We start from the raw sequence: 14,992 nt of genomic DNA on the forward strand, positions 1-14,992 counted from the left end.
TCTTGTTTTGTACCTTGCGCCCCTCTCAGGGGAGGTTGCGGCTTGTAAATAAATGCCACGGGGACGTCTGTGTTTTGTTTGTTTGTCGATTCAGCCTGTCCTCCCTCGCCTGGTTTCAGCAGCCAGATTGAACGGATGGCTCGCTGTGATTCTTAGAGCTCGGTCTCCGTTCCACTTGGGGAAATATAAACACAGTGAAATGGGAGACATTACCGTGTAAGTGATGTTCAGGGTATGCAATTATAGCTTCAATTTGTGAGCCGGGTATTCTAATGAGATATCTCTCAATTTCTTAAAGTGCACTTACACTCGGCCCATCAGGAATTGTTCTCGTATCTGAGCGCTAAAGGAGCTGAAAATACAAAAGTGGAGTTTTGTGAGCCGAGAGGATTCACACTCAGTCTAGAGATGATGTGACTACTGCACAGTTCAGCTGGAGGGCCAGGAGGTCAGACAGGCCTCCATGTGCCCTTGAGCTAAACATTTCACTGTTGACAGTAATGTTGAGAAACATTCAGTGCTCTTTAGGGTGTTTCAGGGTGTCATAAGATTCTTCCACATTTACTTGTTGTATTTTGGTCGTGCAGCCATTAGGATCTGGAGCTGAGCCCACTTCTAAAACTTCAAAAATAAAATACAAATGACAGTAAACAGGTGACAAATTAAAGGAAAAATATTGTCTTAGTAGGATGGTGGACCACTGAGTGCCCTCAGATCAACCTCATTGCTCATTAGCTTTAATTCTACAAGTCTTACAGTCTCCCTATAGATTTTTCTCATTTAATAGATATTTCCTTACTTGCTGAGAGTACAACAACTTTGTATTGATTTGTCACTTCTTTCTAAGTCAGCAGCCACATACAGCTCATTTTGATCTTAAGCGGGCTGGATCAGTGAAACTTCCCTTTCTGTGAGCGTGAAGAAGTTTAACTACAACTTTAATCCCTGAGATGTATAAAAATAAGAAAAAGAAGTGCAATTTCCACAGCACGTCTCTTATTTACTTTAAAATAGTATGAATAGCCATAGGAAAGGACTTTATCAGTAGCCAGAGCTGTGAAACGTATGAAAATATGGTTAAAAGCCCAAACTTTACGCACTTCACATTTTCCAAAGCCGTCCAGTGGACCAGATTGAAGTCTGTGTTGGGCCAAATCTAACCCCCAGGCCTTATTTTTGACCACCCCTCCTCTAAGTGAACCCAAACCACACAAGAAGATACCTCCCATGGGTTAACTAACCCACCAGATGCCCTTGCTGTTAGTTAAGTGTTCAGGTTTTCCTTTAATTTGTCATTTGTTTATATATATGTACTGTAGTGCCGGTTTTGAGTGTGTAACGTTCATTCAGAATAAAAGATAAATCAATAAAAACATGTAGCCATTAGCGAGACGTGCATCTAAATTTTTTTCCCCAACTCATTCTCATCCCTGCCATAAGGCTGTGGCTCCTACAGGAGTGGCAGAGTGCCCACTGCTCAAAATAGCTTCCTTCCTGTTGCCCGGGTGACAGGGTCCTGCCACTTGACATGGATGATGCTCGAACACTTTGGACTTGGAGAAAAAGATGGTCGACTAAAGAGAAAACACTTGAACTTGCTTTCTAATTAAGGACTTGTAAGCAGCTGGTCTCTTGTTCCAGAAAAGAGCATCTTAAAACAAGTGGCATTGTGGGTCGTGCACCTGCAGTCTCTCTTCTGTGTCGCCCCCAACTGCCGTCGGTCTGGTGCATGCAGCATTCATTAGAGTGTTTGTTTTTGTGGGTTTCACTTGGATGTTTGAGCTTCACTGGATAGAATTTAGACACAGGGAGCCTGCATTCATATTTTCAGGATGGAAGAAAAAAATAGTCTGATTTGTGATACTCCAGTTCGCTTTGCTGGAAAATCAGTATTAGGAGTCCTAAAATATGCCTGGAGAAGATTTTTAATTATTTTTACAAGACTTATTGTAATGTTAAATTACTCCAAATTAATTGTATTAATTAAAAAATGTAAGTCAAGTCAAACTCAAGATTCAGTTAAATTTGAAAATGAATCTTCATACACAGGAAACGTGTAAAAAGTAGCAGGTCTCAGTTTAAATCAGCCAACACATCATCACTAAATGTGCAGTTACACAAAGACAACAGACCATCAATTAAACATAAAGCCTGCTACATCGTTTACTAACTGTACAATATTGAAAATAAAGTCAAAGAAGTTCAATTAGGTCAGAAAAAAAATACTTGGCTAGACTCACCAATTACAGTTTATATTAGCTCATCAGCCACTTCAATAGGTACACGTTGCTAGTTCCAGGTTGGACTCCCTGCTGCTGGAAACCTTGTTTGAATATTTTGGTCCATATTGATGTGGCAGCTGCACATCCATGATGAGAATCTGACGTTCTACGGCATCCCAAAGGTGCTCATTTGACTGCGATCTGATGACTGTGGAGACCATCTGAGTACAGTGAACTCATCGTCATGTTCAAGAAGCCAATTAGAGAGTTGTGAGATGGTGCGTTATCCTCTGGAAGAAGAAAGTCAGAAGATGGATACGCTGTGGTCATAAAGAAACAGACATGGTCAGCATCAATAATCAGGTAGATTGTGGAGTTCAAATTATGCTCAGGTAGTATTAAGGGACCAAACTATGCCAAGAAAATATTCCCCACACCATTACATCACCACTGCCAGCCTGAAACATTGATACAAGGCAGGATGGATCCATAATTTCATGTTGTTTACGTCAAAGTCTGACCCTACCATCTGAATCAGCAGAATCAGCACTCATAGACCAGGCAGTGTTTTTCCAGTCTTATGTTGTCCAGTTTTTGTGACCCTGTGTGAATTGCAGCCTCAGTTTCCTGTTTTTAGCTGACAGAGGTGGCACCCGGTGTGGTCTTCTGCTGCTACAGCTCATCTGCTTCGAGGTTCATTTAGAGATGCTCTTCTGCATACCCTGGTTACAGCAAGTGGTTATTTAAGTTTCTGTTGCCTTCCTATCAGCTCAAACCACTCTGGCCATTCTTCTCATTTCCTTTAGAGAACTACTGCACAATGGATACTTTCTCTTTTTCACACCATTATCTGTAAACCTGTAGAGATGAAATTCTGAACAATTCAGACCAGCCTGTCTTTCACCAGCACCATGTCACATTCAAAGTCACTTAAAAATCCCCTTTCTTCCCTATTCTGATGCTCAGTTTAACCTTCAGCAGGTTGTCTTGAACATGTCTGCACAAAATGCTTTGAGTTGCTGCTAATGAACTGGCTGGCTAGATATTTGCCCTAACAAGCAGTTGAACAGGTGTGCTTAATGATGTGGCTGATTGTATTATGTATTATTTATGCATTGTTTACGCAAGCAAAATTATTTGTAGGTTTCTATATGAAGTCTTGCAGTCTTTTACTTTTACAATTTCTATTATGTTAAATAAGTTAGTATCACATCATTGTACACTGAACACCAGTTTCTTCTCTAATCTAATATTTTTACAAGCAATATGCAATGCAGTTTAAAACATAAACTGATGACGAGGTAAAAGTTTCTTACAGCAAAAATGGCTAAGTCCATCAGTCTGAGTAAAGAATGTATTTAGATCAGCGGAACCAAAAGAAGCTCCACTGCTGAGTGAGCAGCCTCGCAGTCAAACATTGTCCAAAAATTTTATTTAATGTGCCACTCCAACTAAGCCCCTGCCTTGACTGCCATATATAATAAGAGCAGCATCTGAGACAGTTATTTCATCATTATGTTCCTGCGTGTCCATGTAATTATTTCCACTATGCAAAACAAGGCTGCCTTGTGCTTTTGTGCATCTGTTTGCTCTGACGGTCCAAATAATACATTATCTTAAAAGCCCCAAATCTTACAGTCATTATCTATTGTGCAGCTTCACGTTGAGCATTTTCCGGGTGTTTCAGGGTAATTTCTCCACCGAGAGTTTTTTTGTGTGTGTTTATCCTCATAAATATTGATGTGGCTGTGCTTGACCTTAGGAATAACAGTTATTAAAGCGAAAGCAATTTTAAGTTGCTTATAATTTAACGGTTCCTGGTCTGAGACAATTACCCAGCTGAACCGCCCTGCGGTAAGCAAAATGCCAGGGCAGGTTAGGTCGATAACCTTTGACACACACAGCACAGTATTTGGCTCACAGCAATGTCAGCGTCCATGTTTCCCAAAAGGAGATGTCTCCCTGTGTGCATCTGAGTGCCTGTGCTCAAGGCAACAAAATCACATCACGCTCTTAAAAAAAAAATTCTCTTTGTTGGTTTGAATAGTCTTTCTTTTTTTATTATTATTATTTCTGAAGGGCATTTATAAAGGATCAAAGGTCAGGGTGAAGTTACAATTGCAGTTCTGGCTGTAGATTTGTTTTGCACGTCAGCAGTCTGGATGCTCATCGTCAACACTGGCTAAAAACCAGAGTTTCCATTATCCTGGTGGCACTGTGCTCTGCCTGTGTGTGTTACAGTATAGATGCCCATCCTTTATACCCAACTCCACCTCCCCGAGCTCTTTTACACGACCTCCCCAGCAGCATTTTTACACTGACAGCAGTGCTCGCCCTGCGGGGCAGCGTAACCACGGGGCAGCTGCTGGCAAAGATAAGAAGTGGGTTTATTTTCCCCCTAAACACTTTTCTAATAAAAGGCAGCTAAAGAACCAAAGAGGAGCCAGGAAAGAATGTCAGGCTGACGCTTACGGAGCTCATTGTTACCCAACTGATGAGAGGGGGTCTTAATAGGCAGCTGCAGAAACCAACACCAAATAGAAGCCAGATAATAGCTGAGACTCTTTTGTGGCTGTATCCTTTGCTGCTCTTTTTGTTTTGTTTTTTAAAAAGTCAGTGGTAACAGGTGGCAAAGTTTGATCTCACATTTGGAATAGGCTCTGCTGTAATTGTTCAGGTTGGTGGTTGAGTCCCCAGGTGGCTTACTCCATGTATGTCGGTGTTTTCAAGCAAGACACCGAAATAAATCTGCTTCTAATGTGCAGGTCTGCACCTTACATTGCAGCTCCGCCTCCATCGGTGTGTGAATTTAGGTGTGAGTGGGTGTGAGGCTTTGTAAAGCACTTTGCACTGTTCTTGATATAAAGGCGCTACGGAGCTGCAGTCTTTTTACCTTTAGATCACGACTGCACAGATACTTTTTTTCTGTCTTTGCGTTTAATTCAAACATCTTTATTAATCGTTGACATCAAAGTGACTGATTTTCCCACGTGCCTCTTTGTCAAACCAGTGACCCTTTCCCCCTGCAAGCCCACTCCTTCTTTTGCTCTCACCCATCTGCCCCAATAAGTAATTACATGCTACTGAGTGGTAATTAGCTTCTGAGGAAGTGGCCAGGCCTCTTGGGCTTCATCTGTCTTTTATGCACAGAAGAACTCTTATATGGACACGAGGCCGGCTGCTTGATGTTAGCAGTAGCATGTAGTGTCATCATGTCAGATTACAGTTGTAGCGAGTCAGCACAGATGTGTAATTAAGGAAGCCGGAGCAGCTGAGCGGCTACTGGAAGCAATATCCCTCAGAGGATTACAGACTAAGAATTGAGGCATTGTCACAGCCACACACACATATGCACACAAACGCATGCACAGACAAAGCTGTTTACCGTGCGGTTCATGTGGTTGCTGGATAGCTAAACTTATTAATGAAGAAATAAATATGTGACTGTAGAACTGAAATAAATAAGGTGAAAGGTCTTTATTCAGGAAATAAAATGGTTATCATTGACCAAAAGCCAGTAGGACTTTGGATTAATTTGCATAAAATAATCTCTGTGGGAAATAAAAGTTTATGAGACTTGCACATTTTATTCAGCAAGTTAGTCTTTTTCACCTGCAGTAACAAAATAATTTCCCAAATTTAGGATAAATAAAGCATCTTAATGAAGGTGACAGCGCCTCATTTAAAAATCATTTAAAACATCTTTGACAGATGTAAATATTTAAAACCTTTTACCACATGACTACTCTGCAGTGGGTTATTTATGATTATTTGACATTTTAAATGACAAGAACGCCATATTTTTATTTTGTTTGGTTTTTTTGCATTTGTGAAATGAAAGAACATCAATATCTCAAATTCTTTGCATATTATAACTTTTTTTTTAATTACAAACAAAACTGGACAATTATGAAGTGGAGGAAAAACTATCCAATAGCATGTATAGTATACACCTACTTAACAAAGCAGCTTTGAAGCTCTGCACCTCTCAGAGCCTACTTTGATAATAAAATAAAATAATTAGCAGCCTATTAGCTTTATACAGTAAAAGTAAACAAAAAATAGGAAAGTTTCAATTTGATTTTGACAAAAGTCCAGCAGCAGATCAAGCATACCAGGAAGCCAGCAGCGTTGGTGGTGAAAGCAAACAAATCTGTCCACACGCTGTTAAATTCTCCATTTTCTTCTGTGTTTTTAATTTTTTAAAATTTTGAAATCCATAACTAGATACTGTATTTTTTTTGTTCTATATCACTGCATACCACCTTAACTGAGGTTCACAGGGAGTCAGTAGAGATGGGCAAAAGCCACAGGTTCAACACCCCTTATCTCACACCACCAGCCACCAGCAACAATTGCTTGACTTAATCATCAATTAGTTAATGAATACAAAAACCTACATGATGACTGAAAGAGTGGAACTTGAAGTAAAATGCTAACTCATTTAGAAGTTTTAGAACACTTTAAGAAAACCTTTCCATTTGACCATCCATAAAACTTTGCATACCTCCAAACACAGCATAAAAGTTTTTCCCTTCATGGCCCGTTGGTTCTAATGTTTCCTTATAAAGTGATTAATGACTACCCCTGCCCTTGACCTATTTAAAGGACCGATTTAGGGATGCTGAGTAGAGATGTACCTATTCTTAGGTAAACATTACATAAACCAGAGATGAATGCGGTTGCTCTCTGACACTTGCTGGCTCACTGAGTTAGGGTGTTAGGAATTTATAGAACATGAAAAAGAGGCCATGTTTCTTTTTTTCCAGCTGGATAGGCAATCACATCTTGTTCCACCATTGTTTCTAGGGTGAAGGGTTTTTTTTAGATGTGAAACCGGGGGGGTGGGGGGATGAGTTTCAGGATGCTTTCTATTCAGAGATGTGACTTTACCTGCAAAAAAAAAAAAAACTTCATATACAGTATCATAAAAAAATAACAGGTGTGAATCTTTGTTCACAAAGATCTGCAGCAGACTATGGAACAGAAATAGTACAGTTTCTCCTTGCTGAACACCATCAAGCCATAGCATAGACTGGCATAAAACTTCCTCTGCCTGCTGATGGATCAGACTAATGCCTGTCTCCTTCTATAATTCCACAGTGACAGTTTAGTTGCTGCTCGCTGCACACCCAAGAAAGGTTGTCACCGCTCAGAAAAGACATCCCCTGTGGACTGCTTTCTGTTCAGCCCGGCCAATTAAAGTGCTAGATTGTGGAAAGTGCAGCAGCAGCTGTTTAATACTCCTTCTTAGACTTTCTCTCTGTGGAATCGTGAGCATACAGAGCAGTCTATCGGTCTGTCTGTCTGTGTGCTGCCTCTGGACATAAAATCTGCAGTCTGATGTTTTCAATTTGACAGCAGAGACAAGTCAGTTACTTTGCTGAGGCCTCAATAGTGACTTGTTCGAAGAAATAATGAGCAAATATGCATAAATACTTCCTGGATTATTACAGCAAATTCAGTATAAAGATGAATGACCTTTTCAGTAAAGCAGATTTCAAACCACAAATATTTTTCCATACCTTTAAAGTCAAAGTAGTGTGTTTTCTAACATCTGAAGCATCTATTCTATGAGATCCATGCTGTATCTACTAACATAATGCAATCTAAAGTAGTAAAGCCATACTTTCTGTGCTGACAGGTTCAGCTACAGTATCTGTTAACGTTTCTAGCTTCAGGCTGTTTATTTTGTCTGCAAAAGTCATTTCCTACCAGACTATGTTTCAATCACTACATTCTGCCTGGAAGCCTGTAGGTGAGGAGTCACAAATCTAGTGTAAGCTGGTGGTTGTTTGACACTCGCTGAGCATTTGTAAGGACACAAAAACTGAAGACTGATGATTGTTTTCTCTTCTGTGTTGCAAAGTTGTGAAAAGAGACTGAAATATGGGTTTGACTTTGTGTCCTAAAGAGGAAATGAATCAGGAAAACAAAGTGGTAATATCAGCTCAGTGACTGAAAATACCCAACATTATCCAGATTAAATAAACATTATATAATATGGTTACTTTTTTTTTTTATCATCGCAATAATGAGTATGCTTCTATGTATTGCATTTAGAAAATAGGGATTTTTTACAGTGTGTTGCATTACAGTGCTCTTCCCACAAGTCATTCTGGTATACACATAACCAAAATGTTTGCCAAACAAAGGAGCCTCACTGCAGCAAGGTCACATGCTTGTAGCAAGCGAGGGAACACGTGACATCAAACTCTATCCTGTCATTAAGATTAACATATGTAGATATGCAGAACAAATGTAGAGCCTTTGAATACTACAGCCTTGAGTTACTGGGATAAGATCTCAGACCGGCGAACGTGCTTTGTGTCTTTATGTCCTGCAGAAATAACTAAACAAGAGCTGTCCGTGGTGCTGAAATGGAACCAAAGCAAAGCTGTTTTGTTGCAGAATTAAACAAGTGCAGAGGCAATAACCACATCATACGATCCACATGTAAACTAAAGCAAATATTCCACCACGTCAATGTCACATTTACATGCTTAGATTTTCTGCAGCTTTCACTGAAGTACACTGTATTTTCTAATCTGCAGCTCCATAAATGTGGCATCACATCAGTCAAACATAGAACAAACAGGTGAATGAACCTGTTCAGTCAAATTAAACTGAGTCACTCACTCTGGCACCTTATGAGATGAAATTGAAAAGGTGAAATTGAGTGTGGCTTTATATTGGTCATTCTTAAAGCATTTGCTTTCTTTCTCCAGTCATACTTCATATTTATGTTTATATTCCACTGGCACATTTCCATTTCCCCCCCATCTCTCTATTATCCACTCGATTTTTAAATTGAAGAGTCAAGACTCTTCTCGGTTCATATCCTCAAATTAGCAGTAAGCCTAAAGCCCAGTGGGAAAATCGGTCACTAACCTTTGTGGTGCTCATAAACCCCAGTCGACTGTTTTATGTCATACTGTCTGCAGTGCATGATGCCAATTTCTTTCAGTATCATTCAACATTCCTAATAACCACCATCAAAGATCCAAAATGCACTGATGAAGGCTTGGGGAAATTAATTTCGGCTGAAATTGAATCCACACTAAACTCTGATTCATGTTTTCTTTGAAAAGCTTTGACGTAAATTCAAAGAACTGGACTTTGATTCCCTGTGTGAAGAAGAGATAATGTATTAAACACCAGGCTAAACATGATGCATGAAGCTTGCTTGTTACTGACATTCATATCAAAAACCTCTCCGTTTCACAAACGCATGTAAAAAAAATCTACCTCTGCTTCTATACTTCTTACACATCTTTACCTTCTCATGTTCCCCATCACAGACAGTAATTTCCTGCTGGGTAATGCCCAGGGTCACCGTGGGTACCCCATTGTGTACTGCTCAGATGGCTTCTGCGAATTGACAGGCTTTACAAGAACTGAGGTGATGCAGAAGAACTGCAGCTGCCGCTTCCTGTATGGGGCCGACACCAGCGAGCAAGTGGCCCAACAGATGGAGAAGGCTCTGGAGAGCCGAGAAGAGTACCAGGCTGAGGTCCACTTCTACAAGAAGAACGGTGGGTGCATACCGCAGAAGCTGTAGAAATAAAGTAGATCCCAGCTGCTCCAATATTATTAACCACATTATTTTGTTTTGATCAACCAGCAGCCTGATCAAAATGAAAAATGTTTTTTTTTTCCTCAACGTTATGAAGAGTGCATTTATTTTTAGATGAGAGCTGAATGTTCTGGTTGAATTATGAATGCAGAATTTAAAAGAGCGGTTAAGCAGTGCCCTACGTGCTTTTTAGAGAGTTGGTGTTCCTCAATTTTCATTATAATTAATACAAAACAATAAGATTAGGGCAGAGTAAGAGGTTCTGAGAGGAGTTGTGTACCCTATTTCCACAGCTAAATGCGCTTTCCTAATGCAGGATAAGGTACTGTACGTAGTGTCTTGAATTACCTCCTTCCTTCTAACTTCTGGCTAATCCTTCTGACTCAGAATATGATGTCATGCATTAGGAGAGAACATACAACACTGTTTAAGCCTCCTTGATTGGCACGCAGGATTATACTCATTCGACAGAGACTCAAACCTGCTTCCTCAGGGTGTGTGAACTGCTTATTATACAATTGGATTGTCAAATCTGGACAAAAACACGACTGCTTTTAATCTTTTTATTTCTTATTTTTTTAGAGTAAAGCGAGTAAAAGTAAGGCAGTGCTGCTAAAACTGATTTTTAATTCACCACAGTTAATAAAAAATAGACACCAAAAAAGCAGAAGGCTAGAACAAAGACTGTGAAAGTTAAAAAGGAAAATGCAGTTTTAAAGCTAGAATCTCACTTGGCAAATGTTCACGACTGGTAGAGTATATAAAGAAGTCTGTCACCGAAGGAATTCACTACACGTAAACTCCTCTAGTGTGTACAATTTGCAAGCACAAACACTCACAAATGGCTTGCTGCCTGTTGTATTTACACCGACAGGCTTGCACTAAAACACCACCATCTACAATGTTTTCTTCCCCTTTCTTTCCTCCCTGTCTGTGCTTGACACACGAACAAGCACACTAGAGACACTAAAGAAGATGTGAAACATCTGTTTGGTGGCAGAGCACAATTTCTACAGAGTCTGCTAATGAGCATACTGGTTTCTGGTGGGGTCTTGGATCTGTGCTGTTCCTTCCCTCTCTTACTTGTTATATCCAACCCTCTAACTTTCTCTTTCACTTTGTGTTCTATCCTGCAGATCACTGTCCACATCTAATTTGGGGCATATTTATAGAAAGGCTATGCCATATGCCAAGGATATGACAAGTAGCCGCAGTTCAGCGATGGTGACATGATGTGAAATTGCACAACTTTGGCTTAAGAAACTGATGCCATTAAGGAGATACATTAACAGAGGCGATGGGGTGCACAAGACCCCACGTGAATTTGATTGCCAATCAGGACCTCTAGACCACAAAGGTCTGGCGTAATTAAATTCAAATCAACCAGAGAATCACCACAAAACAACCAAAAGGATACAAAGGGATCACAAATATAGAAAAATACCAGGAAGAATGCACACGGTCCAAAATAAATAAATAAATACCAAGGACACAGTGACAAAATAAGGCCCCAAATACACAGAAAACAATCAGTTGTGAGCCTCACTGAGACTGAAAACAAGTACAAAGAGAAAGTCCACAGAGAGTCTAACCACACAAATGCCACAAAGTAAAGACAACCAGCAAAAACAGCTCAACTAATCTCAGGGAATACAACATATAAAGAGTATGCCAACACCTTTCAGTTTACCAATGGGACTGCAACTGATATCTGGTCTGGATTAAAGTCATCAAAAGGTGGAAGGAGTCTGGGTCAGCTACACAATAGGCTGTACGACATTAAATCAATAAAGAGAACGAAAACTAAACAAGCAAAGCTTCAATAAACAGGACAACTATCCCCCCAAATAAATAAATAAAAGGAAAGCAGGAACCCGAGGATGCTGGAGAGTAAAGGAAGGAGAGAGGGTGGAGCAGAAAAAAGAAGGAAGCAGGAAAGAGGAATTAAAGACAAACAGCCAAACAAACTCTCCAACTAAAAGTTGTACCTCTTCCATCTCTTTTCTCCAGTGGGCACATTGTTTCATAAAGTTTATTTGGAGGTACAAACAGTTTTTTTTTAATTAATATGCCATCATATTATTCAAAGCCCTTTTTTTATGCTACACCAGCTTTTCTTTAAAGCTCTACACAGCACAGGATGAGCATTTGTCTCCATTCTTCAAATGAGGTGAAAGGAAAACTATTACTAAATGATCATTTCTGCTTCTGTTGCAGGTGTGGCCTTCTGGTGTCTGTTGGACATTGTGCCCATAAAAAACGAGAAGGGCGAAATGGTTCTCTTTCTTTTCTCATTCAAAGACATCACTGACACCTACGAAAAGGGCCACCTCAACAGCAAGAAGGAATGTAAGTTGAAAGGTTTGTTTATAGGGGGGGAAAAAACTGCCTTTATTTGCTTACTAAGAGCATGATTTACGAGCAGGTCGTGCTCAGGCCCCTAGCTTTCATTTTCTCTGTGTGTTCTTGTTCATCACTGTCACATCCTACACAGCAGTTTTGTTTGGGCTGGCAGTTGTTCATTGAACTCAGACAGTTGTTTCCAATTGGGAGTTTGATTCGGGCCGCAATGTGTCTTCAAGTGGAACCTGAACACAGTCTGCCATAAATACCAATGCCAGGGGAAATACGCTCTTGTTTTGGCAACATGCATTTGGATAAGAGTCTTAGGATAGTGGCGCTTGTGTTTTTGTGTCTTAGTTGTGTAAGTACACCAGAGAAAAACTTCAGATATTGAGTTGGATGGCACTGTTTTTTTTCTCATCTATCGCCATCTCACAACAAAGTTTACAGCCTTGCGACTTAACTGACTCTGTGTGACAGTTTCAGAGGACAAGATGCACAGGAGGAAGAGTAATTCTCACTTCAGTGAGGCCAGGAAGCGTGGACACACCATGCTGTACCAGCTGACCAGCCAATTCTCCAGTGGAGGCAAAAGAGAGGTCAACCTGGGCGGAGTGAGTATACCTCTATCACTCATATTTGACTGGATGTGATGGTTGTTTTTTTTTTCTATTTTTCCCTGCATGTCATCTAAAAAGATAAGCAGAAGTTGCTTAGACATGCAGCACCTTCACACCTGAGCTTAAATTATTAATTCTGACATCTAAAACATGAGATTTTAAGAGGACATTATCAGGGAAGTCTTGGTCCAGATTCCAAGAGTGTGGCCTGTTAAAAATTAAACTTATGACTTTGCTATTTTTGGTGCTGTTTTAATCCTCCTTTTTTGTATGCAAGCTGTTGTTTGGTGGATTTAAATGGACAAAGAGCAAGGTCAGTGCAACAACTATGGTTGCTTGCAAGATGGCTCTCACTGCTGGTGAGGGGTTATTGGTCACAGAGTAAGCTGAATGCATCGTTCTAATAATTTTTTTAAAAACATGCCGACACCTCCCAAACCTTTGGGTTATAGGTTATTATGGCAAAGGCCTGTTCTCATAAATAACCTCTACTCTCAGCTTCAAATAAGGCTGCTCTGTGTAACACTATCATACAGAGTCCTGGGAAAGTTATTTTCAGATTTATTTAACTACCTAAAGTTGGGTAGCTGACCCTCTAATTTATTTATTAGCAGGTTATAGCAATGCACAGTCAGTTGTATTCTGTAGTCTTTTTAGTCGCTCACCTGAAAGTTTGTTGCACGTCCCGTCCTCTTCACATCACCAGCAGTTACTTCCACTCATTTTTGCTTCACGTCACCGGATATAATTCAATTTGAAAGGTTTCACGTTGCCGCAAATCATTTTCAGTGTCATGATTAAACTGGAAAAAATGTCAACTTTTTTTCCTTCCTTTTATTTCTCATAATATCAAGTGGACAAAATTAAACAGTTCTATGTGAATTTACACCTTTTTTAAAACTTTGGTTTCTTTATTTGAAGTAATCTGTCAGTTGAAAGCAGCATCAGGAAAGGCACTTTATACCTCCTCTGTGCCCCAAAGCTTTAAAAAATTTAAAATATCTACATAACAATTACATAAAGGTTAAGTAATCAACTGAGTATACGCTTCATACATTTAGACAACTTTATACAATACTGGAAATAAATAATTAATTAAAAATATTCAAAAAATATCTGCATGCTGAAAATCTTTGATGGTTTATCAGTTAGATAGCACTGGTTAGCAAGCTAGCTATTATGTCTAAGATGCTAACAAGCTTAGCAAAAGCCAGAACTTTTAATTTCCCTGGTTCCAGTTTGTGTCATACTTTTCACACTTACACTCCACCTACAGTAGCCAGTGTTGCCAACTTTAAGACTTTGTCGCTATATTTAGCGAGTTTTCAGACCCCCTTAGTGACTTTTTTTCTAAAAAGCGACTAGTGACAAATCTGGTGACTTGTGACAATTTTTTGACGTGAAAGCACGTATCGCTCTTACACGCATGCATCATTCCAATCATTGCTAACTTAGAAATCGGATGTCCTTGCAGACCCTTAACTCCATCTTGTACATCTGATTTCGACTGAAGCTGTCTGGTGAGGCTTGCTATGTCCATTTTGATTGTTAATGTAGTTTGTTAACAACGTTAATGTTAACATGTTCTTCTTTTACTGTTAGCCTACTTTTTGTGGATCACAAGGTTTAAAACTACTCAAAAGACACAAACAGACACATAAACAAAAAAGTAACTCTGCCTATTTCGGGTCACTTTTGCCAGTCCCAAGTCCAGATAAAAGAGGAGGGTTGGAATTGTGACATTAAATAACAATAATCGCTAAAAGAAATTTAATTTGTAGTTCTAAATATATACTAAATGCTTTTAGGGTGTTTTTTACTGACTTTACGTCGCTTCCACGATGTTATTTCTCTCTCCTACAGGGTCCTTTATAATTACACAGGCATGACCAAATTAAGCGATGACATATTCAGCGTCTTCTACCGACAGCCAATAGCGATTTCCCTTACTGAGGAGTTGGCAACGCTGACAGTAGCTGCCAGTAGTTTGTAGATAATCACTTCCATATATATTATAAATATTATCTGCCAACATTAGCGGTTAGAAATATGGCGATCACTGACTGGTCACTAGGGCTGTGTGACTGAGGCCTTATTCACTTGATTCTTTCATTGTCACCATGATTGTCACGTCCAAAATGGTCAACAAGTTAATGTCCCTTGACTGCAAAACCTCAATATGGGTGAGTGCTCACCAAGTTAGCCAGCCAAGCTAGGTTAGAAAGCTGCAT

General features: G+C 39.7%; 1 protein-coding gene across 2 annotated transcripts in view; it reads left to right on the forward strand.

Annotated features, from left to right (window-relative positions):
* Positions 1-14,992, forward strand: part of kcnh4b (potassium voltage-gated channel, subfamily H (eag-related), member 4b) — a 43,187-nt gene that overhangs the window by 4,346 nt on the left and 23,849 nt on the right. For both annotated transcript variants that reach the window (XM_063482985.1, XM_063482984.1), the window contains exons 3-5: positions 9,524-9,757; positions 12,016-12,147; positions 12,622-12,755. In XM_063482985.1, the coding sequence (XP_063339055.1) occupies positions 9,524-9,757; positions 12,016-12,147; positions 12,622-12,755 (500 nt within the window). The remainder of the gene's footprint in view (positions 1-9,523; positions 9,758-12,015; positions 12,148-12,621; positions 12,756-14,992) is intronic.

The sequence above is a fragment of the Pelmatolapia mariae genome, linkage group LG8, assembly GCF_036321145.2.
Source record: "Pelmatolapia mariae isolate MD_Pm_ZW linkage group LG8, Pm_UMD_F_2, whole genome shotgun sequence".
In the NCBI taxonomy this organism is placed as follows: domain Eukaryota; kingdom Metazoa; phylum Chordata; class Actinopteri; order Cichliformes; family Cichlidae; genus Pelmatolapia; species Pelmatolapia mariae.